The sequence below is a fragment of the Ovis canadensis genome, chromosome 21 (genome assembly GCF_042477335.2).
Source record: "Ovis canadensis isolate MfBH-ARS-UI-01 breed Bighorn chromosome 21, ARS-UI_OviCan_v2, whole genome shotgun sequence".
Classification (NCBI taxonomy): Eukaryota; Metazoa; Chordata; class Mammalia; order Artiodactyla; family Bovidae; genus Ovis; species Ovis canadensis.
In genome coordinates this window covers 53,227,331-53,242,461 of record NC_091265.1, presented here as the reverse complement: position 1 = coordinate 53,242,461, position 15,131 = coordinate 53,227,331, and the positions used below count along the sequence as shown (strand labels likewise).

General features: G+C 47.3%; 1 protein-coding gene across 1 annotated transcript; it reads right to left on the bottom strand.

Annotated features, from left to right (window-relative positions):
• Positions 1–4,550: 4,550 nt before the first annotated feature.
• On the bottom strand, positions 4,551–13,178 carry LOC138426879 (pregnancy-associated glycoprotein 2-like). The gene is made up of 9 exons (XM_069565887.1): positions 13,126–13,178; positions 11,900–12,050; positions 10,956–11,073; positions 10,740–10,858; positions 8,944–9,143; positions 8,049–8,165; positions 6,360–6,504; positions 6,174–6,272; positions 4,551–4,703 (listed from the first exon to the last, which is right to left on the bottom strand). The coding sequence occupies exons 1-9, from the start codon at positions 13,176–13,178 to the stop codon at positions 4,551–4,553; spliced, it is 1,155 nt and encodes a 384-aa protein (XP_069421988.1).
• Positions 13,179–15,131: the final 1,953 nt, after the last annotated feature.

The following is a 15,131-nucleotide window of genomic DNA, read 5'->3' as shown; positions in this document are numbered from 1 at the left end:
GAATATCAGACCACCTTACCTGCCTCTTGAAAAATCTGTATGCAGGTCAAGAAAAAACAGTTAGAACTGCACATGGAAAAGCAGACTGGTTCCAAACTGAGAAAGGAGTACGTTAACGCTGTATATTGTCACCCTGCTTATTTCACTTATATGCAGAATACATCATGTGAAATGCTGGCTGGATGAAGTTCAAGCTGGAATCAAGATTGCTGGGAGAAATATCAATAAGTGTCATCAGATATCCAGATGACACCCTTATGGCAGAAAGTGAAGAGGAACTAAAAAGCCTCCTGATGAGGGAGAAAGAAGAGAGTGAAAAAGCTGGCTTAAACTCAACTTTCAAAAAACTAAAATGATAGCATCCAGTCCCATCATTTCATGGCAAATAGATGGGGGGGAGAAATGGAAGCAGTGAAAGACTTTATTTTCTTGGGCTCCAAAATCACTGCAGATGGTGACTGTAGTCATGAAATTAAAAGACATTTGCTCCTTGGGAAAAAAAGCTATAATGGACCTAGACAACATATTAAAAAACAGAGACATCACTTAGCTGACAAAGGTCCATATAGTCAAAGCTACAGTTTTTCCGGGAGTCATGTATGGATGTGAGAGTTTAACTATGCAGAAGGCTGAGCACTGAACAACTGATACTCTTGAACTGTGGTGTTGGAGAAGGCTCTTGAGAGTCCTCAGACAGCAAGGAGATCAAATCAGTCAATCCTAAAGGAAATTGACCCTGAATATTCATTGGAAGGACTGATGCTGATGCTAAAGCTCCAATACAATGTCCCCCTGATGCAAAGAGCTGACTCACTGGGAAAACCCTGATGTTGGGAAAGATTGAAGGCAGGAGGAGAAGGGGATGACAGAGGATGAGATTGTTGGGTGGCATCAACGACACAATAGACATGAGTTTAAACAAACTTCAGGAGATGGTGAAGGACAGGGAAGCCTGGCATGCTGCAGTCTATAGGGTTGCCAAAAGTTGAACATGACTGACTGACTGAACTACAACCAGCAGTAAAAAAGTCTGCCTTCAACATAGAAGATATATGAGACCTGAGTTCCGATTCCTAGGTAGGGAAGATTCCCTTGAGGAGAAAATGGCAACCCACTCCCATATTCTTGCCTGAAAAAAATCCCATGCACAGAGCCTAGAAGGCTACAATCCAAAGGGTAGCAAAGAGTTGGGCACAACTGAGCACAGTCACACAGAGAATTCACGCTGCCTTTGGGAAACAGTTATTGGCTTGTTACTGGACTTTGATATGAAACAGTTGACTATAGATCACATTGTAACACTGAGACAGGTAACAATCATGAGATGCATACAAAGTTTCCCCCTAAAGCCACAGGACTGAACAAGCCCAGGAGTCCAGCATAATAAAATGGAAACCATATGATATATTCAGGATCTAGCCAAACCTGGGACACATGGGTTTGCTGCCTTACATGAAGAAAATTTAAAATTCCTACCAAAGGCCTTGAGAAAGAGGATAATTGCCCTGAGGTAACTGAGTCACCTGTAATTGGGGAAAGCCCTTTGTCTCTTTAACAGCACAAGAAAAACAGTGTGCATGGTGATACTGATGGATCACTTAAATATATAGAGTTCATTTGCTGTTGAAAAGCAGTGGCATATAATGTGGTCACTATTAAAATGATGAAAAATACTGGGGACGTTTAAAGTAGCCAATTTGCTGAGTTATATGCTGTTTTATCAGGTCATAAAGCAAGAAAATTTAACAAAATGCCATATACACAGTTGGTAGGTAGCCAATGGACTGGCCACTTGACTTTCCCTATGGGTAAAGAATAACTGTGACTTTGTCCCAGTCGTCCTCAGACAGAAATTCATCCCGCACAAGACACAATGACAGATGGCGGGAAGAGCAGGCCTATGGAAGGGGGAGGTTACATACCAAAAAACCATGTAGAGCTGAGGGCAGTGGAGGCAACATTAGGGCTTTAAAGGGGCAAGGTCATCTCACTTTCACCTGCGCTTGCTCCAGCGGCCTCTGCCTGAGACACATGAGCCTGGAAGGCAGCATGGGTTCTGTGATGCCCCTTTCTCAACCTCCCTTGCCCTCCCAGCCGCTGCACCATCTCCTGGGCCCCTGCCCCATCCAGGTCGTCCAGGTAGGAAGCAGCTACCATGGCCGCCACCCGCACCTGAGGCTTCAGAGAACATGAGGGAAGGGGGAAGGAGGAGTGGGCAGGGGTCAGAAGTCAGCCAGAGCTGAGACACCAAGATGGGCAGCGATGGTGTGATTACTCACCTAGAGCCAGACACCCTGGAGTATAAAGTCAATGGGCCTTAGGAAGCATCAAAACAAACAAAGCTAGTGGAGATGATGGAATTCCAGCTGAGCTATTTCAAATCCTAAAAGATGTTGCTGTGAAAGTGTTGCACTCAATACACCAGCAACTTTGGAAAACTCAGTAGTGGCCACAAGACTGGAAAAGGTCAGTTTTCACTCCAATCCCAGAGAAAGGCAATGCCAAAGAATGTTCAGACTACCACACAATCACACTCATCTCACACGCTAGCAAAGTAATGCTCAAAATTCTCCAAGCTAGGCTTCAATAGTACATGAAACAAGAACCTCCAGATGTTCAAGCTGGATTTAGAAAAGGCAGAGGAACCAGAAATACACTAGATCACTGAAAGTGGCGGCACTAGATCATCAAGTGCCAACATCCACTAGATCATTGAAAAAGCAACAGAATTCCAGAAAATCTTCTGCTTCATTAACTACACTAAAGCCTTTGACTGTGTGGACCACAACAAACTGTGGGAAATTCTTAAAAAGAAATAGGAATACCAGACCACCTTACCTGCCTCCTAAAAAACCTGTATGCAGGTCAAGAAGGAAAAGTTAGAACTGAACATGGAACAATGGACTGGTTCAAAATCAAGAAAGGAGTACGTCCAGGCTGTATATTGTCACCCTGCTTATTTAACTTATATGCAGAGTACATCATGAGAAATGCTGGGCTGGAAGAAGCACAAGCTGAAACCAAGATTACTGGAAGAAATATGAATAACCTCAGATATGCAGATGACACCACCTTATGGCAGAAAGTGAAGAGGAACAAAAGAGCCTCTTAATGAAAGTGAAAGAGGAAAGTGAAAAATCTGGCTTAAAACTCAACATTCAGAAAGCAAAGATCATGGCATCTGGTCCCATCACTTCATGGCAAATAGATGGGGAAACAATGGAGGCAGTGACAGACTTTATTTTCTTGGGCTCCAAAATCACTGCAGATGTTGACTGCAGCCATGAAATTAAAAGACATTGCTCTTAGGAAGGATAGCTATGACAAACCTAGACAGTATATTAAAAAGCAGAGACATCACTTTACTGAGAAAGGTCTGTATAGTCAAAAGTATGGTTTTTCCAGTAGTCATGTATGCATGTGAGAGCTGGCCCATAAAGAAGGCTGAGCGGCTAACAATTGACACTTTTAAACTGTGGTGTTGGAGCAGACTCTTGAGAGTCCCTTGGACTGTAGGGAGTTCCAACCAGTCCATCCCAAGGACTGACTATTCATTGGAAGGACTGATGCTGAAGCTGAAGCTCCAATACTTTGACCACCTGATGTGAAGAGCTAACTCAATAGAAAAGACCCTGATGCTGGGAAAGACTAAAGGCAGGAGGAGAAAGGGATGACAGAGAAAGAGATGGTTGGATGGCATCACTGACTTGATGGACATAAGTTTGAGCAAACTCCGGGAGTGGGTGGTGGACAGGGAAGCCTGGCGTGCTGCAGTTCATAGGATCGCACAGAGTGGGACATGACTTCATGACTGAACAGTAATTACAGATCTTTGGATCTGCTCTGGGTCCTGCATCCTGGATCCCCAGTGTCCTTCCAATAAATCTCCCCTTTCTTGAAGTCCATCTGGAGTCGGGCTCCTCTCACTTGTGGTTCAGACTTGATTTTAGGCCCTGTCTGGGTATGATGCACTGCCACCCCTTGACCCAAAGAGAGGCCCCCATTCATACCAGCACCATTGAGATGAAATCTTTATTCTTTCTTTTTTAAATAATTTTATTTGTTTACTTAGTTTATTTTTTTACTGTGCTGGGTATTCTTTGCTGTTCAGGCTTCTGTTTTCTCTAACTGTGGCTAGTAGGAGCTGCTTTCTAGTTGCAGGGTGTGGACTTCTCCCTGTGATGGCTTCTCTTGTTGCAGGGCAGGCATTAGAGCACCTTTGGGCCTCAGTAGCTGTGGCATGTGGGCGCAGTGATTGTGGCTCCCAGACTCAGGCTCCCAGACTCAATGGTTGTGGCGCAGGGGCATAGTTGCTCCACAGCACGTGGGAAATTCTCACATCAGGGATTGAACCCCTGTCTTCCACATTGGCAAGTGGATTCCCTACCACTGAGTCATCAAGGAAATCCCAAAATCCTTTATTCTTTCCTGAGACGAGGGCTTTGCAGAGCACCAAGCACAGTTCACCAGCATCCCTGAGCCAGAGTGCCCTACATCTGAGTGAGTGTGTGTTTGATGTGAGCCTGATTGATTCCTGTAGCAGCCTGGATTTACACTGCAGGAGCCAGGCCAATCCTGTACTTTTCCCGATCATAAACTGAGAAGTACAGCTTCAGGAAGACATTCCCCAGGACCCAGGTCTCTGCCTCGTTCTTAAGCTGTTTGACATTCCGAAAGATGCTGTAGCAGAGGCCCTGAGAACTCTGGGGAAGAGGGAAATACACACCAGTCAGTCTGAGCCCCTACCTGCCTCCCCCAATCAAGATCAAGAGCTAGAAGCTTCTCAGATTCATATCCCTCCTTTGATAAGAATCAAGTGGGTCTCTTAGCAGCTGCAGGAGTCGGGGTTCACCCAAGAACAAGAAAGGCCAAGACCTGTGGTTTCTATGAAGCCTGGGGGTGAGGGAGGGGAAAATTGGGCATCTGGGATTATCAAATGCAAACTAATATGGGGGGGATGGATAAACAATCGGGTCCTGCTGTATAGCACAGGGAACTATATTCAATATCCCATGATAAACTATAATGGAAAAAATATGAAAAATACATACATGTATATGTGTAACCGCCACTTTGCTGTACAGCAGAATCTAACACATTTTAGATGAACAATACTTCAATGAATTTTTTAAAAAAGGAAGAATGGCCCAAAGTTCCCTCACACTCTGCTGTTCCTTTCCTTCTGACCTCAGCTCACTCTTTTCTCGGCAGAGAATGCCTTTTTCTCCTTGATCCTCACAACCCTTGTCTTTAAGACTTCACTCAGGCCCTCGAAGTCTTCTTGGACACACCATCACCCTCTCTGGCCACTCCAGGCTGGGTTGGGTGACTTACCATGATGCTCCCCAAGTCTGTAGCCCTCATCACCCCTAATCTGTCCCCGGTGCCCCTTTGCCCAGGCCCCAGGGGTGCCATTTGCATGGAATTTGGTATAGATTTGCCTCAACCCAAGCAGGCTTCGTCATTCCTCCATGAGGCTGAGGGTTTAGAATTACTGAAGCTTTCTTTCTTCCTCAAAGCCTTCTTTGAGCCCATCAGCCTGCTCTGAACTCCCACAGGGAGATGACATGAAGCCTCCACCCTGTGCTGGGGCTGAGCAGTCACTGTGTAGCCTTTATTCATCTTAATAACCCACCTCCCCACAGAGGGGTCAGTACCCCAACTCACCAAGGGGATGCTGGGGCTTAGCAAGGGGAAGTTGCACCTAAGGAATAGGGTTACCATGTAAAATATCATCCCAACCTGGACACTTTCAAGATTGGAAGGGAAACTCTTAACCCCTATGGTGGCACAGCACACTGGGACTGTCCCCAGCCATCCTTCTTGTCACTTGGTATATTTCAGGGATTGCTAGAGCTGACTTTCCGTGTTCACGCATCTGAGGTCTCTGGTTGAACTGAAACTGAGGCCTTTCGTGTTCCGCTCTCCTTGTGACTCCCACCAGTCCAGCACGGAGTGGTGTCTCCACATTTATTTCAGGAGGATGGATGTCCCAGACTGCCCTTCTCTCTCAAGTGGTTGATTTTGTGGGAGGCACTGGCCCGGCCACAGGGGCACAGCAGCATCTGCAATGGTTTGACTTGGCCTGCAGAGGGCGCCCTCTTCCCACCAGCAGCCCAAGGGTTCCTGCAAGTCCTAGATTTGAGAACTAGCCCTCAGGATTGGCCCCTCACCTCATAAATGTAGGCTTGAGCGGGCACTGGGTAGTCGATGCCCTTGATGGTGAAGATGAGAGGAGGCAGGGTGCTGGTGATGTTACATGGAACTGTGTGCTGTTAGAGAAAGAGGGAGAGAGGTCAGCTCAGCTGATCCTTGTTGTTTGGGGAGCCTGGGAGCGACCGTGTGGCACGACCCTTCACCTGCAGACTTCCAAAGGGCCTGACGCGGATGAGCCTCTGGATTTTGGCGATGTGTCTTCTTGGGCCAAGCAGGGATGTAGTCCCAGTATCCATAATAGCCTGGCAGCCGCTTGTACAAGCAATTACCTCCCCATTCATGGAGATGCTGAGAGAAAGTGGGACAAAGCGGACACCACGGTCACTCTGAAGTCTCCCCCACGACTGCCCCTCCCTGACCGTCTCCTGAACAGCCCTTCAGCTCTTGCTCTTCGCTGTTTTCCTTTGCTCTGGTCATGCCCCCTACTTTGACTTGCTTTCAGTTCTTGAATGCTCCTGTCTCTTTCAGGCCTCAGGGCCTTGGCACCTGTTGGTTGCCCTTCCTAGAAGAGCCCCAACCCCTTTGTCTAGCTAATTTATCCGCATCTTCCAGGTTCCTGATTAACTGTCGCTTTGTCAGGGAAGTCTTCACCCCAGACTAGATCAGGCTCCTGTCTTGCTCCGTCTCTGTAGACTCTTCCTCGTGTCTAGCAGGCACCAACGTGGTAATTCACTGTGTGTGTGCCTTGTTTCACGTGCATCTGCCTCATGAGATGTGAGGGCAAGCTGCATCCTCAGTGCCTCCCCCAAGTGCCCAGCACACAGGCGATGCAAGTGTACATTTGTTGAGTGAGTGAATGAAGAACACTCAGAGACTTATATCTGGTGTCTGACCAATCAAGGATGGGTCAACCCACACCGTGAAGATGGAGGTTCCCTGGGGCCCCAGATTCTTGGAGTGGAGGGGGGGCGGGACACAAGCTGCCTTGGGAGAGGTTGTCTCCCAGCACCAGCCCCTCATCTGGCTCAGACACTGAGGGCCCCAGCCAGGGGATGCTCAAACTAACCCAGAGGGCTCCAAAGGACAGGAAAGCTTTTGTCTGAGAGTATCACACAGAATGCCATCAATTACTGCCCCTTGTTCTCAGGCCTCTCCTGGATCCCAGCTCCCTGATTCTCTCTGAAACAAGCCCTGCCCCACTGTGTACTCCAGAAAGTAGGTAGGTACCTACAAATAGAGGGAGTGTCTCTTTGTAAGAGATGCCCTCAGGTCTCAAGACTGCAGCCAACCTCTCTCCACTGCTAGGTAGCTTCTCTCTATGGAGACAAGTTTTCCTTGTTTGTCCAGGACTTTCCCTATTTTTATTTTATTTTTTTTTCAACTCTCTTAGTCTTTCCCTATTTTTAAACTAGCAGTTCTGTGCTCTAAGAACCTTCTCAATCCTAGGCAACCCCGGGCAGTTGGTCATCTGAACACAACCCTGTTCAGGCTGGTGAAATTCTTCCTGATCCTCTTTTCACCACACAGCCAGGTCCTCTAACCATGCTGCCTGCCTCACAGTGCAGTGGGTCCAGCCTTTCCCAAGCTGAACAGGCCTCTCTGGACCCTTTCAGGACCCTGGCCAGAGGGCCGGTCAGAAGGCCTAGGGTGTTATGGTCCCTTGGGTGGTGTGTGTGTGTCTTTTTGTGTGTGTGCCTGTGTGTCTCTGTGCTTGTGTCTGGCCACGTGTGTGTATGCTTATATGTGTGCCTGTGAGGGTGTTTCTATGTTTGTCTTTGTGGGTGGACATGTCTGTGTGTGAGACTGTCTGTGTTAAATCTGTGTGTGTGTACACGTGTCAGTGCACACATGTGGGAACACTGCTGGACTGGCCCTAGGAGGGTGAGGCTTACCGGCCCATGGTTATCTGCCAGTAGTGGGTTCGGGACACTGGTACCCAGTTGAGCTTTCCTGTATGGTAGGAGTGGTCCACCCCACCAAACATAAGCACACTGCCATTCTCCCTCCGGCTGTTGAGAGAAATGAGAGAGGGGCTCTTTGGAGGAGAGTAACGCCAGCACTGTCTGAGGGCTGTGCTTCTCCACCATCAGAGACACTACCATGGTCCCCATTGTACAGATGCGGAGACTGAGGAACTGAGGGGTTGAGTACCTGACCCAGGTCTGTCACCATCTAATCAGAGCCACAGAAGTTTGAAGCCTGGCCTGGCTCTGACCACTCAACCTTCTAAAATAGGCCTGGTCCCCTCCCACAACCTGAGTGCTCAGAGATCCCCTCAGAGGACTCCGTGCTAGAGGAGTCTGGCATCCCCCTTGCCTTGCCTTTCATTTTTCAAAACTTCCAGGCCCAAAGGCACTAACGGCATGGGTTCAGCGTCACCCAGGGTTGGCATCACTGGCCTATGACCTACACTGACCATGAGGCCCCACACTCAGCAAGCCCCAAGCGCTATTACCCTCTCTTGAAATTCCTAACACTTGTTGAACAAGGGGTCATGCATTTCCATTTTCAATTGGCTCCAGCAAACTGTGTAGCTGGTCCTGGGCTCCTGGTGCAATGTTAGTGAGAAAGGAAATATTCCCACCATTCCTCTCCTTCTTTCCATATCAAATCCACAGCAAATCCGGATGCCCTTCCTCCAACCTGTACCCTGACACCTTCCATTGCTCTCCCTCTTCCCCCTACCCCCTAAACCAAGCCACTGCCCTCAAGTGGTCTATAATTTTTCATGCAAGTAAAAGCATGTTTCAGCTGATTTGGAGAGGGTGTTTGTCATCTCAGACTTACCTGCTCAAGTAGAAGGCAAAGAGAGGGTAAGGAATAAGTCCAAGGTTCTTCAGGTTGTCAAAGAGTGGGGTGGTTCCTTGGATGGCGAGGCTGGGGAAGCCCAGGCCCAGGACTCCATCAAAAGGTACATTTTGAAAAAAATCTTTGGATAGCTTCTGGCTCAGGGTAAAGGTCTGGTTGAAGTGGAGAAGGTTCCCAATCTGTGGGAGCAGAGAGTAACTTTGATGCTCAGTCGTGTCTCTTTGTGACCCCAAGGACTATATGGTCCATGGAATTCTCCAGGCCAGAATCCTGGAGTGGGTAGCCTTTCCCTTCTCTAGGGGATCTTCCCAACCCAGGGATTGAACCCAGGTCTCCCACATTGCAGGCAGATTCTTTACCAGCTGAGTCATAAGGGAAGCCCAGGAGAGGAGAGTGTTCCCGCATAAAGGACCTGAGGCCTGGCTCTGCCCTGCATTGGCCTCAAACAGTTAGATCAAGCTGGGAGAGGAATTTGGGTTCCATTTGTGTGGGGCTATGGATTTTAACAACACCTGCTTCTCCCGCAAACACCATCTGAGTGAATCAGATTGGTCTCATGCCTTCTGTACAGGTCAGGCAACCAAGACTCAGGACAGGATTGAAGAGTTCCCCCTTGTGGACAAAATGAGTAGAAAGCAGGGTAGTCTTCTCTTCAATATTACTATGATCTGAGGACAGAAACAGACTGAATTCATTGCAGTGCATTGTGGATTCTGCATCTGCCCAGAAGACAGAAGCCCATTATACAATGTCACTGGCAGGGTTCTTATGAAAATTCTGCCTAGGAAACTAACTTTTGGGGATATACGTGCACACGTGTGTGGCAGGATCAGGGAGTGTGGAATACTCAGACATTTTGTGGAAGGCACGCTATAGTTTTTATTAGACTCTCAAAGACCCTCGAGAGTGAGAACCCATTTATCAGGTCCCTCTCACATCTGTGGCCTCCTGCTTTTCCTGTCTGGATACCTGAAGCCCTGGGCTGCCCCCAGAATCCCAAGCAGTTTTATCCTCTCCCCAAATACCTCACACCTGCCTGAGTCCTGACTAGCCAGCCCAGTTCACCTGCTTAGCGCATGTGTGACCTTGGCAAGGACTTTGTTCTCTGCACCTCAGTTCCTTCATCTATATCATGAGTTAATTATAGTACCTGCTGTGTGGGTTTGTTTTCGGATTAAACAAGTTTCTTATTGTTCAGTGGCTAAGTCGTGTCTGACTGTTTGCGACCCCAGGAACTGCAGCACACAAGGCTTCCATGTCCTTCACTATTGCCCAGAGTTTGCTCAAACTCATGTCCATTAAGTCAGAGGTGCCATCCAACCTCTTATTCTCTGTCACCCCCTTCTCTTGCCCTCAATCTTTCCCAGGATCAGGGTCTTTTCCAATAAGTTGGCTCTTTGCAGCAGGTGACCAGAGTATGGGACTTTCATTAACACTTTCACTTTGAACAAGTTATTACCACGAAACTTCCTACTACAGTCTGAGAATATAAAAGTGGGTGTTTTTCCCCCATCTCTCTCAGCTTACACCATAATGAACCTTCGGCTCTTCACAGGCAAAGAAGCTGCAAATCCACACCCCAAGCCACTCTCTGGGTTAGCCAGGAAGAGTTTCTGTGTAGGCAGGGGCGTTGTCTCCCCAAGGATAGGGTCCTTCCAGGCAGACCTACAGCCATTAGGGGACGTTCGGAAGGATAAACACCTCCAGCTGGTCCTGCATCTGTTTTGTGGGCAGCAGTTGCTCCCAGGGCCAGCAGCTTCTGGTTTCCACATTACCTGAATGACGTCTTGGCCAAGGACTCCTTCTATACTCCCGGAGGCATAGATGAGGTCGATGCGGTTGTCCAGGAGCTTGAAGGTGGTGGACTTGTGAGGGTTGAAGAGATTGTGTGTCACTGCAGACAAAGAGATGATTGTGCTTCAGGTGCCAAAGACGGAGAGCAGAGTGGGAGGGCAAGCACAGGATGCGGGGGATGGGGAGGGGGTACTCACAGCAGCTTGGACTGTGGCAGTGGATGGAGGGCACCCACAGGTCAGAGGAGCCGGTGTCAAATATGACCGTGAACTCCTGAGGCAGCGTTCCAATGGCAATGGTGCCGATGTACATGAACTACAGGGGCCGGGAAGGAATGGTTAGTGCAGACCTGGATGCCTGTCCACCCCCTTTCCATCCCCAATTCCTCCAGTACAACCTCCTGCTGGATTTCCCAGGTCTCCTGAAATCACTTTCCAATCGCCCAACCTCACAGCCTCTACTCAGACTGGTGTCTTCATTTGAAAAGCTCTCCAGTCTCACCTCTATGTCCAGCGTGAGCCCCTCCTGTCCTAGGACACCCCAGGCTACTGATATAATCTCAGACCATGTCTGATCAATAGCACTCAGGTGGCCCCTTATTTAGACACGTATTTACCCTCTCCCCATCTCTCAGGATGGCCTGTGCATTCTTGAAGAAGAGACTAGACCTTTGGCAATAACCACACTATTAGATTTGGGGGGAGGGCCTCACATGCCATAGGGACTCTGTAACTTTTTACCAGTACCACTCTTGGATCTGCTGAGACTGAACTTGCTCTGCCTGGGGATTCATACTTGATTTCCAGCTGTCTTTATCTTTTGATCGGCATGGTTTACCCTTCATCTGTAACTGAGTGGCTCACTTAGTTCAGAAAGAACAATCTCCCTCAAACTAATGATACACCTTTGGCACAGAAATGCATGTTTGTCTGCCCCCTGGTCATTGCTGGGCCCAGTCACCACAGACCAAGAGTTGAGGATGAGACTGCCTTCTCCTCTGGGAATGTCCCTGTTCCCCCGTGTTTCTGCCTCCTGCAGGAGCCCCAGCCCCAACAACCCCACTGGCATCTCCACTTGAACCCCAGTGCAAAGCCAGAGCACCAGGGGGCGCTGTGGAGCACCATCCTTCCAACACACTCACATCATGGTAGTTCCTCAGGGGATGATAAATTATGTTTTGGTCATTAGCGGCATTCTGGGACAGGCTGTAAGGGCGTTCCTCAGAGAAATTTGTCAGCAAATTTCTTTCCCTTAGGATTTCTCGCATGCTCTTCATTTGCGTAATAGGGATTCTTTCACCAGCCATGAGGAAAAGAAAACAAAGAGGGGCAGCCATCAGCTGTCTGTTATAGAGACTGTCATACCTGATGTTGGAATGGCACTGTGTATCTTCCAAGCATTTTTATGAGTGTCACCTTATTATGAGGATGCTGTGCAATGACCATGGCAAAGACCTAGGTCTGAACATAGGTTCTGTTGCATAATCTTGGGTAAGGCGTATGACCATTTGAAGTCTCAATTTCCCCGTTGGTAAAAAGGTGCAATAAAAAAAAAATCCCCACCACCACCCCCCCACATAGAATGGCTTGGATATTAAGCGAGATGATGGATGTAATGCACCTGATATACAGGAAGTCTCAGCAATGGCAGCCATTACCATTGCTGTGGTCATCCCACTGTACCCTTCTCAAGGAAGCGCGGGGAGGGAGGTAGAAGGGATTCATCATCCTCTTTAAACAGGGGAGGAATTTGAAATGCAGGGAGTTGGAGACTTGGCTGAGGTCACACTACTTGTTAGCGCTAAAAGAGCACAGAAATAGTACTACTGATCTTTCTTCTGGGCTCAAGCAGAAGAGAGGAGGCCAGGAGATGGGGAATAAAGTAAGGAGGTTAAGAGAAGCCAAGAAGAATGTTTTTAAAAAGGAAAAAAAATCTAAGAGTTCTGCATGCACAGAGACATCCAAAGAGATAGATAAAATAGAGAGATACAGAGTTGAAGACACAGACACATTCACACAGAAATGAAGAGAGACCAGAGAGGAGACCTAGAACCACATACAGCAGAAATGTTCTTTCTTCAGACTACACATACAGTTGCACAGGTTGTGCACTGAACAGCTTCAAGGAATGCAGTTTTACACAGGACACGATGTGGCTGGACCCCAAGAGCTGTGCGATCCTACAGGCTTGCCTGGAGAGCCTAGGGCCTCACAGAGTCTGTGGCAAAGTACTTATCAACAAGTGAGAGTTGACTTTAGACTGTCAGGGAGTGATTACATTCCCTTCTAACCCTGACAGGCGGAAGAGTAAGAGGAAGAGAATGAAAAAAAAAAAAAGGGATGATGTCACTTATAGTCCCGCACTTACATGACCATGCACTCTGAGAGAGCTACCAGCCTGAGGAGTCCAAGCCACTTCATGCTTCTGTCCTCAACTGAAGTGCTCAGGACAGACTGAGTTCTGAGCATGCGCTGGCGGTGAAGATTACCTAGCTATATATGCTCTAACCTGCTCTAATGTTCTCCTTTAAGCCACCTTGAGTCTGATGAGAAATATGAACCTCTAGATAAAATCTTTGCCTCCATTGGTGTCTGTGAGGAGTGGACTTGGAAAACTCTCATAATATAGAAAGTTCCACTGTAATCTCTTCCTTCATTCTTGGGTGAAAAACCAAACAACTTGTAGGTAAAACACTGTTAATAAAGTGATAAAGGTAAATGTTAAGGGCCATGTTAGACATTTGTGATCTCGTGGGGTCTTCCTGGCCACTGCATGAGATGTGCATTGCTGTCCTCAGTTGGAGAGGAGACTGCTAGGAGGAAAAGAGGTCAAATGGCAGAGTCAGCCACGACTGAAATGACTTGCACAACACACACAGTGCGGTGACATATGAGCAACTTTAGGTAGTGGGACAGATGGCACAGATCAGAGACACCATTGACACCAAACTGCTTCGAAGTCCTAGGCAGTTTCAATATTAGAAGAAATGTGATGCTCTTTGTGTCTGACTCTTTGAGATCCCATGGACCGTAGCCTGCCAGACTCCTCCGTCCATGGGATTCTCCAGGCAAGAACACTGGAGTGGGTTGCCATTATCTACTCCAGAGGACCTTACCGACCCAGGGATCAAACCCGTGGCTCCTGCACTGGCAGGAGTTCTTTACCACTAGAGCCACTTGGGAAGCTATAATACTATTAGGGAAATGAAAATTGAGGCAGTATTCTTCAGGCTTCAGAAGTAGGAGAGCAGGCCTCTGATCAAATTCTGATTCTTCCTAGACTCGGCCTGGACTACATGCCTGCTGCAAGCACACCAACTGTTATCAGCGATGTCAACTAGCACCTTAGATAAGAAGAGGGAATGAGTCTTGGAATATCCTGAGCCCTTTGAGGCCTGGCTAGCCCCCATGGTCTAGAAAATCTTGGAATTCACAAGGTGAAAGAAAAAGCAGTATAAAAAATTAAAGTCAAACTAGAGCTGCACTTTTACAGGGAAATTGATGATGATATCAGTTTGCAGCCTGGGATTATAAGCAGAGGGCCCCAAAATTGCAATCTGTAGTCCTACTCGTGATGTCCAAGGACCACCTAGGACTCTTTCCCAATTGGGATTCCAGATTGCCTTCTGGTACTTTCCAGGGCTCTTCAATTCTGGACAAGTTGTCAGCCCAAGTTGGTGATGTACAAGCTGTTACTTCTTTCTGTTGATTATATTTCTTTTATTTAAGAACTGTGTATTGAAATTAAGTCAAATAATTATTTTTAGAAATTGAAATTCTTTGTAAGGAGTTGTTGATTGTGTTATCAGATTCTTTGAACCTAAAATGAAATAAAACTTTCAGCAAAACATCATTTGCCCCTATGAGCCAATCCATGAAAAATGCCACTCTTTAATCAAGCTTTTATTTCTGGACGAGAAGATTTGCCTTACTTCTTATTAGCTACTGAATGAGGCATATCCATTGGATTGTGTGAGAATTGGGACTCTAAATTAAAGCTGGCCAAAACTTTAGAAGTTACTGAGCTTTTGTAGGTCATTCCAGTTGAGAAAGGGCAAGAATAAGTGGTGCTGGTTCCATAAGGTTCATGAAGCCAAATTAAGATTCATTGAAGAGAAATCAAAATTGGAGAAGGAAGTAAGCATTTTGCAAGAACTATTGTCTGTGTTACAATGTCAAAATTATATTTTAGCTGGCCAAGTCTCCACTTTCGGATTTATAGCTGAAATAGCTACAAATCTGCACCTGTTCTGTAAGCAGCAGTTGCTCGCAGGGCCAGCAGCTTCTGGTTTCCACATTACCTGAATGACGTCTTGGCCAAGGACTCCTTCTATACTCCCGGAGGCATAGATGAGGTCGATGCGGTTGTCCAGG